At 38.0% G+C, this 16,919-nt stretch overlaps 1 protein-coding gene across 1 annotated transcript; it reads left to right on the top strand.

Annotated features, from left to right (window-relative positions):
• Positions 1 to 12,070: 12,070 nt before the first annotated feature.
• LOC112849588 (olfactory receptor 1J1-like) lies at positions 12,071 to 13,012 on the top strand. The gene has a single exon (XM_025913266.1). The coding sequence runs from the start codon at positions 12,071 to 12,073 to the stop codon at positions 13,010 to 13,012; it is 942 nt and encodes a 313-aa protein (XP_025769051.1).
• Positions 13,013 to 16,919: the final 3,907 nt, after the last annotated feature.

Here is a 16,919-nt window from a genome sequence, read left to right as displayed (position 1 = left end):
TGTAGATGAATCCAAGTGAAACAATCTTCTGTAATATAATAATTATTTCCTATTCTTGACTATTTGTTAGAAAACAACATCCCTTCAGGCATGGAGTTTTGTGAGTTCTTTATAGATTTTGGATACTAGCCCTTTATCCGATATGTCATTTGCAAATATCTTTTCCCATTCCGTCTGTTGCCTTTTAGTTTTGTTGATTGTTTCCTTTGCAGTGCAGAAGATTTTTATCTTGATGAGGTCCCAATAGTTCATTTTTGCTTTTAATTCCCTTGCTTTTGGGGATGTGTCAAGTAAGAAATTGCTGCGGCTGAGGTCAGAGAGGTTTTTTCCTGCTTTCTCCTCTAGGGTTTTGATGGTTTCCTGTCTCACATTCAGGTCCTTCATCCATTTTGAGTTTATTTTTGTGAATGGTGTAAGAAAGTGGTCTAGTTTCATTCTTCTGCATGTTGCTGTCCAGTTCTCCCAGCACCATTTGTTAAAGACACTGTCTTTTCTCCTTTGGATATTCTTTCTTGCTTTGTCAAAGATTAGTTGGCCATATTTTTGTGGGTCCAATTCTGGAGTCCCTATTCTATTCCATTGGTCTCTGTGTCTGTTTTTGTGCCAATACCATGCTGTCTTGATGATGACAGCCTTGTAATAGAGGCTAAAGTCTGGGATTGTGATGCCTCCCCCTTTGGTCTTCCTCTTCAATATTACTTTGGCTATTCAGGGTCTTTTGTGGTTCCATACAAATTTTAAGATTGCTTGTTCTAGCTTCGAGAAGAATGCTGGTGTAATTTTTATTGGGATTGCACTGAATGTGTAGATTGCTTTGGGTAGTATTGACATTTTAACTATTTATTCTTCCAATCCATGAGCACGGAATGTTTTTCCATTTCTTTGTATCTTCTTCAGTTTCCTTCATGAGCTTTCTATAGTTTTCAGCATACAGATCTTTTTTATCTTTGGTTAGGTTTATTCCTAGGTATTTTGTGATTCTTGGTGCAATTGTGAGGTGGGATCAGTTTCTTTATTTGTCTTTCTGTTGCTTTATTATTACTGTATAAGAATGCAACTGATTTCTGTACATTAATTTTGTATCTGCGACTTTGCTGAATTCATGTATCAGTTCTAGCAGACTTTTGGTGGAGTCTATCATGTTTTCCATGTATAGTATCATGTCATCTGCAAAAAGTGAAAGCTTGACTTCATCTTTGCCAATTTTGATGCCTTTGATTTCCTTTTGTTGTCTGATTGCTGATTCTAGAACTTCCAACACAATGTTAAACAACAGCAGTGAGAGTGGACATCCCTGTCATGTTCCTGATCTCAGGGGAAAAGCAGTAATCCGGTGAAGAAATGGGGAAAGACATGAATAGACACTTCTCCAAGGAAGACATCCAGGTGGCCAATAGGCACATGAAAAGATGCTCAACATCACTCTTCATCAGGGAAATACAAATCAAAACCACACTCAGATACAACCTCACGCCAGTCAGAGTTGCTAAAATGAACAAATCAGGAGACTATAGATGCTGGAGAGGATGTGGAGAAACGAGGACACTCTTGCACTGTTGGTGGGAATGCAAACTGGTGCAGCTGCTCTGGAAAACAGTGTGGAGTTTCCTCAAAAAATTAAAAACAAATCTACCCTATGACCCAGCAGTAGCACTGCTAGGAATTTACCCAATGGATACAGGGGTGCTGATGCGTAGGGGCACTTGTATCCCAATGTTTATAGCAGCACTTTCAACCTTAGCCAAATTATGGAAAGAGCCTAAATGTCCATCAATTGTTGAATGGATAAAGAAGATGTGGTTTATATATACAATGGAATACTACTTGGCAATGAGAAAGAAAGAAATATGCCCATTGTAGCACCGTGGATGAAACTGGAGAGTGTTATGCTAAGTGAAATAAGTCATACAGAGAAAGACAGATGCCATATGTTTTCACTCTTATGTGGATCCTGAGAAACTTAACTGAAGATCCTGGGGGAGGGTAAGGGGAAAAAAAGTTACAGAGAGGGAAGGAGGCAAAACATAAGAAACTCTTAAAAACTGAGAATAAACTGAGGGTTGATGGGGGGATGGGAGGGAGGGGAAAGTGGGTGATGGGCATTGAGGAGGGCATCTTTTGGGATGAGCACTGGGTGTTGTATGGAAACCAATTTGACATAAATTTTATATAAAAAATGAATATTAAAAAAGGAAAAAGAAAGCAACATCCCTAACTTTACTGTGATTCAGTAAGTATTTTTTAAGTGGATCTGCATGTGCCCAGTACTAATGAATAAAAATTCAGGGATAAATCCGACAAAGACCTTGATTTCTTCTCTCTCTGCACATGTATTTAGAAAGGCTGAAGCCCCATAGAGCAGTGGGATATAAACTGTTTGCTAGTGGCAATACGCTTTTACTTCTTGCCTGTAGGTGTTGTTTTTAGTATAGAGACTGTTTGTTCCCTGAGGCAGCAGGAACTTGTCCTTTGGCTGTTTCATGCCTTGATTTTCAGAGTCCTGTGTAATGGATAGGGGTGGGGAAAAGAGCAATCAAACACAGCAATGGCGCTTTTAAGAGCAATTGCCTTCTCTTCTCAAAGTTTGTCAGCCCTTCGATTTTTCTTCCTAGGCCATGAGATTCAGCAACAGTTCAGAAGACTCTAATATTTTCATTGCTTATAAAATAAATGCATGATTATGTAAATGTTATGGCAGAGAAATATTTCTAAAATACATACGTGCACTGCAAAGGAAACAATCAACAAAACTAAAGGCAACTGACAGAATGGGGAAAGTTATTTGCAAATGATATATCAGATAAAGAATTAGTATCCAAAATCTATAAAGAACTTACTAAACTCAACACCTGAAAAACAAATAATCCAGTGAAGAAATGGGCAGAAGACATGAATAGACACTTTTCTAAAGAAGACATCCAGATGGCCAACAGACACATGAAAAGATGCTCAACATCACTCATCATCAGGGAAGTACAAATCAAAACCACATTGAGATACCACCTCACACCAGACAGAGTGACTAAAACTAACAACTAAGGAAACAACAGATGCTGGGGAGGATGTGGAGAAATGGGAACCCTCTTACACTGTTGGTGGGAATGCCAACTGGTGCAGCCACTCTGGAAAACAATGTGGAGGTTCCTCAAAAAATTAAAAACAGAACTACCCTATGACCCAGCAATAGCACTGCTAGGAATTTACCCAAAGGATACAGGAGTGCTGGTTCATAGGGGCACATGTATCCCAATGCTTATAGCAGTGCTATCAACAATAGCCAAATTATGGAAAGAGCCTTAACGTCCCTCAACTGATAAATGGATAAAGAAGATATGGGTTATATATACAATGGAATACTACTTGGCAACGAGAGGGAATGAAATCCTCTTCAATGCAACAACAGGGATGGAACTGGAGGGTATTATGCCAAGTGAAAGAAGTCAGTCAGAGAAAGACATATCATATGTTTTCACTCATGTGGAACTTGAGAAACTTAACAGAAGACCATGGGGAAACGGAAGGGGAAAAAATAGTTACAAACAGAGAGGAAAGAAGGCAAACCGTGAGACTCTTCAATACAGAGAACAAATGGAGGTTAATGGGGGGAGGTGGGGGAGAGGGGAAAGTGGATGATGGGCATTGAGGTGGGCACTTGTTGGGATGAGCACTGGGTGTTGTATGTAAGCGATGAATCACGGAAATCTACCCCCAAAACCAAGAGCAATTTATACACTGTATGTTAGCCAACTTGACAATAAATTATATTAAGAAAAATAAAAAATAAAAAAAATACATAAGTGCCTCTATTCCCTATATGATATAGCTTCTGTTAACATTTTGGAGCATATTGTTTCAGGTTTTTAAAATATGATAATCTGCATTTTTCCATAGCATTGGAATCATGCCTCTATACAGTTTTTCTATTATGCTCTTTAAAAATTATATCATAAGCTTTTCATAAACATCATTGGAATGGCTATGTAATATTACTTCCAATGGGTCTGTAGTATAGTTGCCTTAACTCTTCCCTTTTGGATGGAAACTGGACTGTAACTACTTATCTTTTTGAATTATACTGTAATTAGATATCTTTCTGATCTAACTCTGAAGAAATCTTTTTCAAAGTACTTGAAAAAGTACTGGGCATAGAGTAGAAACTGTCACATGTCAAAACCTACACCACCAACTACCAAACTCTAATGACTCTTATTTTGTGACAGATTTTGGTACCTAGATCCGTTTACTTCACCTCTCCAAATAAGCTGTCAACTGGGTGCCTTCAGCATCTGCATGAATGAATTACTCAAAAACGTGACTTTTTTATTCTTTGAGCTCATCTTTAAATGATCTTGATGTCTATTGCACTTTAGCCAGTCTCTTCCCACCGCCATATTAGGAAGACTTGGAACTGCTTTACCTATCAAATATTAAATTTGAACATTGAATTCTTTGCTGTATTTCCCCTCTACCCATTATTTAGAATCATTGACTCATAAATCTACCCAGTCTCTGTTCCTACCCATTTTTCTCCCAAATTTCTTTTGTCTTCATTCTGTTACCTCTCCATGATTGATCTCATGTTTTCTGAGTCTCCTACAAATATGCCCAAGGCTTTGCCTCAGTGGCTTTCCAACCTACCCATCTGACAAAGCTTCTTTGTTGGATCAATACAACTAGCCACCTTCTGGACTTCACACTTTCCATTTATTACTCAATTTATTGTAATCTAGATTCTGTCCCCTACACTCACTGACATTACATCACCAAAATCCTTCTTATTCCTAAATTAAATGGGTGATTTTCAACGCTTAACCTTCTCTTCTCTTAGCTTCTGTGGTCCCACACTTTTTCCTTCTATGTCTCTGGTTGTTTGATGCCCTTTGGGGACACTATTTCTCTGTTATTTCCTTGATTGTCAGTGTTCACTATGGTCTGTCTTCAGCCCTGTTCTCTTCCCTTCCATCACTTTTCTTTCCCTCTCTCCCCACTCCGTCCCTCTTTCTCTCTTCTCTAATCTTGAAATTTTTTTTATCTGGAATGTGTTTTTATTAAAATAGATTAATGATCATATAAATTATATTGTAATACATTTTAGAATAAGCTTTAGGGTACAAGTACATGACGTTTAATGTTTGTGGAAATCATCCTATAGAATAAGAGTATGTATGCGAAATGAGTTCTTTTTTTTAATTTTATTTTTTATTTTTTTTTGAAATTTACATCCATATTAGTTAGTATATAGTGCAACAATGATTTCAAGAGTAGATTCCTTAGTGCCCCTTACCCATTTAGCCCATCCCCCCTCCCACAATCCCTCCAGTAACTCTCAGTTTGTTCTCCATATTTATGAGTCTCTTCTGTTTTGTCCCCCTCCCTGTTTTTATATTATTTTTGTTTCCCTTCCCTTATGTTCATCTGTTTTGTCTCTTAAAGTCCTCATATGAGTGAAGTCATATGATTTTTGTCTTTCCCTGACTGACTAATTTCACTTAGCATAATACCCTCCAGTTCCATCCACGTAGTTGCAAATGGCAAGATTTCATAGATTTCATTCTTTTTGATTGCTGAGTAATACTCCTTTGTGTGTGTGTGTGTGTGTTTATATAGACATATATATATATATATATATATATATATATATATATATATATATATATATATATATATATATATATATATATATCTTTATCCATCGATGTCATCCATTGGGCTCTTTCCATACTTTGGCTACTGTTGATAGTGCTGCTATAAACATGGGGGTGCATGTGTCCCTTCAAAACAGCACACCTATATCCCTTGGATAAATGCCTAGGTGTGCAATTGCTGGGTCGTAGGTTAGTTCTATTTTTAATTTTTTGAGGAACCTCCATGCTGTTTTCCAGAGTGGCTGCACCAGCTTGCATTCCCACCAACAAGGCAAAAGAGATCCTCTTTCTCTGCATTCTCGCCCACATCTGTTGTTGCCTGAGTTGTTAATGCTAGCCATTCTGACAGGTGTAAGGTGGTATCTCATTGTGGTTTTGATTTGCATTTCCCTGATGATGAGTGATGTTGAGCATCTTTTCATGCGTCGGTTGGCCATCTGGATGTCTTCCTTGGAGAAGTGTCTATTCATGTCTTTTGCCCATTTCTTCACTGGATTATTTGTTTTTTGGGTGTTGAGTTTAATAAGTTCTTTATATATTTTGGATACTAACCCTTTATCTGATATGTCATTTGCAAATATCTTCTCCCATTCTGTCAGTTGCCTTTTAGTTTTGCTGGTTGTTTCCTTCGCTGTGCAGAAGCTTTTTATTTTGATGAGGTCTCACTAGTTCATTTTTGCTTTTGTTTCCCTTGCCTCCAGAGACGTGTTGAGTAAGAAGTTGCTGCAGTCAAGATCAAAGAGGTTTTTCCTGCTTTCTCCTTGAGGATTTTGATGGCTTCCTGTCTTACATTGAGGTCTTTCATCCATTTTGAGTTTATTTTTGTGTATGGTGTAAGAAAGTGGTCCAGGTTCATTCTTCTGCATGTCGCTGTCCAGTTTTCCCAGCACCACTTGCTGAAGAGACTGTCTTTATTCCATTGGATATTCTTTCTTGCTTTGTCAAAGATTAGTTGGTCATACATTTGTGTGTCCATTTCTGGGTTCTCTATTCTGTTCCATTGATCTGAGTGTTGGTCCTTGTGCCAGTACCATACTGTCTTGATGATTACAGCTTTGTAGTATAGCTTGAAGTCTGGGATTGTGATGCCTCCTGCTTTGGTTTTCTTTTGCAAGATTGCTTTGGCTATTCGGGGTCTTTCTAATCTTGAATTTTTTTCCTCAACTCTTCTTATTCTTTTCATTTCTTTTTAGGCAATCTCATGTTTTTGTATACTGACATCCCATGAATTTCAATCTCCAAAATATATCCACCTGCCCCCTGAATTTCTGACCCATAGGTACTTCACACTCAGTGTGTTAAAAACTTCTCAAGTATGTTTTTCTTTATATGTCCTATATCTTAGTAAATAACTCAGCTATACAACCTGCTGTCCAAGCCACAAATTTAGAGAGATTTTAAACACCTTCATTTTCTTAATTTTCTATAGTCTATCAAAATCAATTCACATTAGAATTACCGTATTTTTTAGATTCTGACCCTGAAGGAGACTTAAATCCATGTAGTTTTCTCCAACTCCATTGTCTCTCTTAGATAGACTTTCATAACCTCCCATCTAACCAGCTGTGACCACTTTGTAACTAGTCTCCTTGCTTCTGGCCTTGCATCCCATCACTTCATCCTTGCCTTTCCAGCATCCCCTCCAGCTGCTGCAAACACATGCTTACTATCCATTCTTCACCTATTGTGATAGTTTTTAATATGACATGGTCAATATTCTTATCAAATTCTTCCATGGCTCTTACTTTGCTTTTGGATAAAGTGTAGATTGTTCATCATGTCTTCCAAGGTTCTGAATGACTGATTCATGCCTGCTAATTTCTTAAGCCTCATCCTGAACCTCTTCCCCTTGTTGAAGCATGTATTTCAGCTAATCTAATTTCCCTGATAGTAGTTTCCCGAACGTGTCATCTCTCTTTTCTGCAGGTTGTCTCCTCTTCCTTTTTTTTTTTTTTTTTTTCTTCTCCCTCCGAAATGCTCTGTCTCTATGCTGTCCATGTCACCTTTTGCTTGTTTGAATTGTCTTGGGTCTCTGCTGACTAGTAACTTCCCAAAGCCTACCTTGATGGACCTGTTAAATTTGGGTCTGATACCCCTCCTCTGTGCTTCTGTGGCACTCAACACTCACCTTCATTACAACATTTGACACAGTGTTCTGTCTTTCCTGCCCCGTAGATTGGGAGCTCTTTAAGAGAAAAACAACAACTGTGTTTTCAAATCTTTACTCACCGTATCTCATAAAATTCTTGCCACATAGGAGTTGCACAACATTTTTATGAATAAATAAATGAATTATTGAAAAAATTGAGTAAAATGCTATCCATTCCACTTGATTCTGTGTCTCTTTTCTAATTTTGACAATCTGAATGGAATAGGTTTCTAAAGACTTCTCTTTAAAAAGTATATTTTGAACACTGAGCATATGCCAACTATTATGTGTCATAACTAGCCAAAAAAAATTCTGCATGCATTTACATGTTTCAAAAAAACCACCTTTTTCTTTTTTCAAAAGAAAAAAAATCTCTATTTCTGAGAAACATAAGCCTAACTATTCCTTGATAAATGTTTTTATTTCCCAGGGACTAGTAGCAACTGTCTTCCAATTTCCAGATTAAATGTGATAAGGAAGGAGTCCATATGATACAGAGCCTGCTATTATAAGAGAGGTGTCATGGTGGACTGGAACTAGACTTTAGGTTTGAAGTTAATGTGGTTGAGTTTCAATCCTCATTTGGCCATTTTTTGAGCCACTCTCAAATACAATAAAGTGGGGGAAAATGCTATCTACTTCAAGAATTATTTAAAGCATTAAATGAGCTTAGGGATGTGAAAATTCTTTAAAAATAAATGAATCCACAAAAGAATCCTTATTTATATTCCCAAAGGAGTTGACTACCTTGAGTATCTGGCAAAAGCACATCTCCACTGGGAATGGCTAAGGGAAATGCAGTAATTATTCCCAAATTGTCCAACACCAGATATCTGTGGCTTTGGTCCCCTGGTTCTCAACCTGGCTAATAAAAATGTTGTTGCCTTGGATCTGGTAAAAAGAGAGAGAGAGAGAGAGAGAGAATACCTCCTTCTCACTTGAGGGTTGAGCTTGTGCCTTTTTTTCCTGTGCCAAATCTAAATCTTCTGGAGAGAAAATGAAAAATTAGTTCACATCCTGGAGCTGACAGTCTTTGAATTTATCACTCTGGAGCTCGGTGAGGGTAGGGCTTATACACTTCATTCCCCAATAAATGTGTGTGTGGGTGGGTGGGTGGGTTTGTGTGTGAGTGGTCTACTACAGAAATCTACTTTTGCCAAGCACTTTAATAATTTTGTTGTGTCATCTTAAATAACTTAGGTGAACATAATAATTATAATTCCTTGGAGGTTTGTACTTTCTTTGTAGGAAAATGTTATCTCTTACAGTTTTGCTGAATATATGGCATGCATTTAAACAATGAGCAAAGCTTCCCAGGTTAGAAAAAATAATAATGTAATCTGCATTGTTTTGCGAATAGTTTTAAATATGCCTACATACAATTTTCTGTTATGTTCCAATATTCAAAAATTATATCATAAGCTTTTTGTGAACTCATTTTACTGGCTATTTGGTATTACTTCCAATGGATGTTTACCACGTTGCCTTAACTTTTTTCACTTACTGATAGAAATTAGGTCTTCTATGAAAAACATTGACCAATATCTGATCTGCTTTTGTCCTGGGGCCCTAAGAAATTCACTCTATGATGGGTTATCTTTGTAGATACTGTAGCTGGTATTCTAGTCTATTTGCTTTTGATCATCTGATTAAGGACTGAGGCAATACATCCATCCAAAGGCTTGGGGAAATTACATATCCCACCGTATCCTTAATGAGGAGCACATATCCAGATGTCTTTTTTTCATCAAACCATGCTCTGCTAGAGGCAATAGAGCATGGTGGTTAGGAACATAGGTTTGAAATCAGATAAATCTGGAATTCAATGATCTGTCCATAACTTTCATTCTGAATGATTTTAGGCAAACTACTTACACTCTCCAAGCCCTAGTTTCCAACTAGTTAAATGAGAATAATGCCCTTTTTGTGGTCCTTTTAGGCTGAGATGATATAAAGTACATGTCACAGTAACTGACATATTATTATTCACACAATAAATATGTGATTAATGAATGATTGCTATAATAACATTATTATTAATATTACCATCTAGACACATATCTTGAAGCCATAGATTTCCATTAATCTTCAAGCCTCCTGATTTGCTTCCTAAAATTCTTGAGTGCTCTCAGACAGCAAGTACTGTCCTACTCAAGGATGTAATTAATGAAGGCATGTAATATAGTATGAACAAATAGTCTTTGCAGCTATAGAGACCTGGGATCTAGTCTCAGATTTACCAAATACTAGTGCTATGTAACATCAGACAAGTTTCATCACTGAGTTCCAGTGTTCTTTTCTCTAAAATGAGGATCTGGATGTCTATGCTGAAAGGTTGTGGGAAGAAATGAACAGTATTTGAAAAGCACCTGGTGCACATTAGGTGCTCAATCAGATTTTATTAACAATGTGACTATTTTTAGCCTTATGGCAGCCAAATTGCAAAGATGGTAAATTTGTTCTGTGTCTGCGACCTCCACTTTCATTCTGCCTGTAATCTCCAACCCCCTCCCCTCCTCATTTTGTCTGAGGAGGTCAGTGCTCTTGTTCTGCCATCCAAACCTGGTCCCCGAATATGAATGGTTCCCAGCCAGCCCATCTCACTGAGAGGGTTGGCCATAGGGCTTTCTTGTCCAGGAATATTTACTTTAGTCGGGAACTTAAAACCTTTTATCTCTTGCTGAAAGAATTTCGAGTACCAGCAGACTATTGAGGGTGATATTTTGGATGGGGATATGGACGTCTCAATGTTGGTCTGGAAATCACACTACATAGGTATAGTTTTGCATGTTCCCCCAAGAAAAACTGACCTAGATGATTTGAAAATTTTCAAGTAAATTAGAGAGAGTGTCCCATCACTCATTTTCCACAATCCATGAAGACTGTGGGGTCAGGGTTGGGTCCAAAGTGCTGGAATCTGTGCATAAAGATCTGCCTCTAGAACTAAGTAGTCAACTACCTTTCACCTATTTCTGGGAGACCTAATGGAAAAGCATTCATAAATAATCTGATTTGATATCTGGTTCCAGACATTCTGGGGAGCCAATTAACTACTTTGCTGTTGCCATTGAAAGTTATCATTCGACATGAATTTTCACCTACTGGATTAAACTGGTTCATGGCTACACTCTTCTTTTCACTCATATGGGGTTGGGGGAACCAGGACTGGTGGAACATGGTTGCCTTCTAAATCTGGTTGGCAAGGCAATGGTGAGGCCAAGTCCTCATAAACTCATCTGTTTCTAGGCTCTCTATTTTCATCCACTGTTTTATTAGTTTATCTTTTTAAAAGTACATTTTTTGTTGCAGTCAATATACTTTTACAATAATCTTTGAAATGTTATAGTGAATCCCTGCCTTTTCTTTTAAAAAATATGTAGGTATTGTGATAAATATTGATTTGGGTTAGGAAATCAATGTCTTACAGGCTATTTTGGAGACACTGAAAAGATAATTCCTTTTAAAAATTATTTTTAGATTTTTATTGTGCTTTGTTAAATGTGATGCTATGTGGCAGCTAAATAACACTGGATTCCAGGATTATTAGGATGAAACCCGGATCTTGAACAAGACCTGTTGTAAGGTTCTTAAGAGGCTGCTGTGATTAATTTACTGGATGTGACATCTTTCACTTGAACAACAAATTTCTATTATTCTATGATAGATTTTGGGTCTACAGCCAAGGAACAAATCAATAATCATGGAATGTGTCCAGAAGTAGAGGATGCAGAATTAAACAGATCACAACACACAAAATTATGAAGGGCAATGAGATTTCTGATGTCAAGTAATTTGTTTTGCTCCCAGAGAACAAACTCTGGAGTCACAATGTTTGGGTCCAAATCCCAGCTGGTAATCTTCTACCTCAGTGATTGTGACACTGTCTGCCTCAGCTAGCCCATCTGAAAAGAGGAAATAACAATGGTACCTACCTAGCTCATATATGTAAGACTATTGAATCAGTTGCTACATGTAGCTATTCACACCGTGCATAAGGACAACATTCAATAAATATTAACTGTTAGTATTGTCATTTGCAGAGACTGGCACCAAATTGAGAAAAAAAAGTAAGTGGTTGTATATCCTAAAGGTACACATCTTCTACATTTATCCAGCAAAATATGCCTAAAATGTAAGAAAATATAAATGCAAACCTTCCCTAAATCAAAAGAACATCTCTACTATACTATGCCACAATGATCACTTTTTTATCCAGAAACATTCCACCTTCTCTTTTCAACTTTCCCCACCCGTCCCCTTCAGCTGATGTACCAGTATGAGGAGGGAGAACCAGAGCAGCGTGTCCGAGTTTCTCCTCCTGGGGCTCCCCATCCGGCCAGAGCAACAGGCCATGTTCTTCGCCCTGTTCCTGGGCATGTACCTGAGCACGGTGCTGGGGAACCTGCTCATCATCCTGCTCATCAGGCTGGACTCTCGCCTCCACACCCCCATGTACTTCTTCCTCAGCCACTTGGCCTTCACTGATGTTTCCTTTTCATCTGTCACTGTCCCAAAGATGCTGATGAACATGCATGCTAAGTACAAATCCATCTCCTATGCAGGATGCATTTCACAGACATATTTCTTCATATTTTGCGCTGATTTAGACAGTTTCTTGATCACTTCAATGGCCTATGACAGGTATGTGGCCATCTGTCACCCTCTGCATTATACCATCGTCATGAGTCAGAGCATCTGTGTCATGCTAGTGGCTGGATCCTGGGTCATTGCTTGTGCTTGTGCTCTTTTGCATACCCTTCTTCTAGCCCAGCTGTCCTTCTGTGCTGACCACACCGTCCCCCACTTCTTCTGTGACCTTGCTGCCTTGCTCAAATTGTCCTGCTCAGACACTTCCCTCAACCAATTGGTGATCTTTACTGCAGGATTAACAGCCATTATGCTTCCATTCTTATGCATTGTGGTTTCTTACGGCCATATTGGGGCCACCATCCTCCGGGTTCCTTCTAGCAAGGGCATCTGCAAAGCCTTGTCCACTTGTGGGTCACATCTCTCAGTAGTGACTCTCTATTATGGGGCAATTATTGGCCTATATTTTCTTCCTTCATCCAACAACACCAATAACAAAAACCTAATTGCTTCCTTGATGTACACAGTGGTCACCCCCATGTTGAACCCTTTCATTTACAGCCTGAGAAATAAAGACATGAAAGGGGCCTTGAGAAAACTCTTGAGTAATAAAACATGTTCTTCCACCTGATACTTACTTTTCTTTTAAAATATACATATTATCTTATTTCTTCAATTACACATAAACACAAATTATTGTAAATATAGCTCTCCTGTCTTCCTTCCACACTGTCACTGAGAAATGCTTTGCTGACATTATCCTTACATCTGTTGGGGAGAATAGTAAAATTAGATGTACTTTATAGGACTTACTTTGTTCTTTTCTTGGATGATGGGATTGGAAAATACTTTGAAGATGCTGTATCTCTTTGGCTGGTATCATCAAATGGGAGCTATCAGGGCTGGACTTTCCTCAGATTTTCAGATTATTATAAAATATATTTGGTCTTTTATGCATCAATTTCTAAGGAATTTTCCATTTTGGTGATGATATGTCTCCTTCTTCACTCAGACATCCGGGTGTTCAGGGACCTTGAGCCCTTCTAGAACTTCCAAGAAGAACATAGTAAATTTTACTTTCCTTACATAGTAATTAACACACTGCTTGCTTGTCCTTCAGGAATACAGACCACATATTCTTTCTTTCCAAACACACACAGGTATTCAGAAACAAAATAAATGTCACCTCAGTTGTCTCAGATACTGGTTTAAGAGCCTAATCTATGCATTAGGGTCATCTAATTTAATTCTGACAACAACCCTAAGAGATATTTTGAGAAAACTCATGCTCAAAGAGATACTTTGAACAGATGAACATAAGGGAAGGGAAGCAAAAATAATATAAAAACAGGGAGGGGACAAAACATAAGAGACTCTTAAATATGGAGAACAAACAGAGGGTTACTGGAGGGGTTGTGGGAGGGGCGATGAGCTAAATGGGTAAGGGGCATTAAGGAATCTGAAATCATTGTTGCACTATATGCTAACTAACTTGGATATAATTTTTTTTTTAATTTAAGAAAGAGATACTTTTAGAAAGCTCATGTTCAAAAGCATCTTAACATCACAGTTAGTGAAGGAAGATTTGAATCTCGGCTGTCTGACTCCAGAGTGATTCAGCATGGCAAGGAATGTAATTGTTTATATGGAATGCTGTGTCTTGGGGGGAAACAATTAGTGTGAGAGAATATGAAAGACTTCCCAGGGAAGGTGTTGCTTTACCTGAGACTTAACAAATCAGAATTATCCAAACACACAAAGCTCTATCTTGTCCTGGCAATGACAAGAAGAGGGAGTAGAGTGTGCAGGATATTAAACCGGAAGTTTCAGCTGAGGTACCAAGATTCCATACACTCCAGATGCCAAAGTGAGTTGTAACACACAAAATGAAGATGTTTATAGGAAATGCCCAGTACTCAGTTTCATAACTCATTAGCCTCTTAACCCGGATATGGATCTAAAAAGTGCTAAGAGCTAGAGATGAGAGGTTCTCATAAAGTGATGGTGGGTTTTTTTTAGAAGGCTGCACAGTGAACCCCAAATTCTCACAACTGAGAAGAGGGTGCTTTCCTCCTCACTTCAAGCTTACTGGCAGAAGCTTGAAAAGAACCATTTAGAGAGTCTTATATATCTCTCTCATTTGGATGAGAATGATAGCAATAGGAAAAATGAAATAGGGAAAGAGGGGGAATTGAATTATGAAATAGAATTATGTTTTGGGGAAATACCCTTCACTTCTTTTCATGGTGGGTCAATAAAAGCAAAAATGTTTCCTGCCTGTGGAATCACTATGCTGTATGCCTGAAACTAATGTAACATAATTTGTCAATTATACTTCAATTAAGAAAAAGTTTCCTATGGACTATAGGTGAGTTATGTGAGAGAGAAAACTGATGTGAAGCCATTTTCATGTCTCCCCAAGAAAACCCATGACCAAGTCTAGGAAACTTGAAGAGAGAAGAAGAGATCTGTAGGGAATGCACAACCACAAAACCAGAAGCTCTGAGGGGAAACAATTACAGGAAGAAATATACTTTTGTTATATCACAGAGGATGTGTGTGAAGGCAGCCTGGGAGACTCTGAATGTCTGCTGGCCCAGAAGGGACAAGAGAATGAGTCTGTTCTAACCATCATCCAGGTCAAAAGAAGTCAAAACCTTTTTAATATGGTAGCAACCAAAGGAGCATATTACTGTCATCCTTTGTTCATTCTTTCTTTCAAGCTTTATCCCAGAGGGTGGATTCAGCAACTGCAACTAGATTTCAGAAAAATGATGGGGTGGGGGTCGGGGGGGGGGGGATAATCTACCATTATGACTCCTTTCAGAACTTCAGATTCTTACCTGCCTGAATCCAATGAGGAAATTTTTTTTTTAATTTTAATTTTATTTTTTAATTTACATCCAAATTAGTTAGCATATAGTGCAACAATGATTTCAGGAGTAGATTCCTTAATGCCCCTTACCCATTTAGCCCATCCCCCCTCCCATAACCCCTCCAGGAAATTTAACTATAGAATTGAGACATGTTTGTGGTAGAAAGTAATCCTTACCCTTTTTAATATCTAAAGGTTAGAAAAGAATTTATGGGATCCATAAGAGTTTTTATTCAGCAGAGGAGAAAAACAACCCTCAAATAAATGAAATTTCAAAGAATAGCAGAAAAAAAATGTCACTTCCTGAGTAGTAGGTATTCAACATCCCAGGTATTAAGTGTGATATACTGAATTATTGTTTGAAAGAATATTTACTCCTTCCTCCTCACTTCTATAGCAGGAATACATTTTTGCACTCCACTGATGTTACTTACACTGGTCCTTGTGATATAAAGGCTTTTTTGTACCCCTGTATATCAGTTACAGTTGCCACAAAAAAATGCTGGGTGACAAATGGCCACAATAGCCCAGCAGTATTCACCAACAAGCATTTATGCTACTTATCAATCTGAAGGTTGGTTGGGGCTTGGCTGATCTAGCTTAGGATGGTAGTTTTTTCTGGACTCGGCTGATCTCACTGGTGCTTCTGTGGCTCGTTGCACGTTCGCTGATCTAAAGTGGACTCATGTAGGGTGGCTCTGTCCCATGCATCCCTCATCCTATTCTGGGACTTGCATATGGACACTTTCAGACTCTTACTCAACCCCCCTTTCTTCTCCTTATGCCATAACTAGACTGTTGCTAACTTTGCATTATTAACACCTACTTCTAAGCTTTTCCTGAATTGCAGTGGCAAGGCTAGAAGCTACATTTTCCAGATTTTTCTTTTCTGTATTGTTCATGTTTAATGTCTTCCAATGAGAGGAACTCATGAGAAGTTTAGAAGGCAAGAGAAGAAACCATTATTCTCTGGAGGTATTTATAGCCAGAAATATGGGTAGATACAAGCTTCACAGTAGTTTCCCATTGAGCTAAGAGCCACCTGCATTACGCATCAGACCAAGACATTTGGAGGAGTTTTTCAGTGATTCTTGAGATTTGCAGCCACTGCCCACTAATCTTTTGAAACCATCTATTTTATGCTCAGGCTGAAATCTTTAGTTTTGGACTTTTTAGTTTTCAAGTGCAAGTTCCCTGACCTCTGTTCCTCACCTCTTGCAACAGTTGTATAAGCAAGAACTTTTGTTTTTCTCTCCTGAACAAATTCTTACTGATACACCTTCACTTAAAATTTACCCCTTATTGACCTGTATCTTTTTTTTTTGGAGTGCAGATTAAATTACCTAATTGATACTTTCATTTACAGCCAAGGACATCTATTGCAGAGTAGTAGAGACAGAATGAACTCTTCAAATATTAATTAATTTTTAAAACTTCATTATTAACATGGAGACACATTGAAATGAATCTACTTCAAACAACACTAAAAACAATCAACTCTATGTATTCAAGGACTTTCAAGGAATGAATACAAAGTTTTAAATTTTTATTTTATTTTTAAATATGAAATTTATTGTCAAATTGGTTTCCATACAACACACAGTGCTCATCCCAAAAGGTGCCCTCCTCAATACCCATCACCCACCCTCCCCTCCCTCCAACC

The sequence above is a fragment of the Puma concolor genome, chromosome D4, assembly GCF_028749965.1.
Source record: "Puma concolor isolate L17-30 chromosome D4, mPumCon1.1.hap2, whole genome shotgun sequence".
Classification (NCBI taxonomy): domain Eukaryota; kingdom Metazoa; phylum Chordata; class Mammalia; order Carnivora; family Felidae; genus Puma; species Puma concolor.
This window is presented reverse-complemented; position numbering and strand designations above follow the sequence as displayed.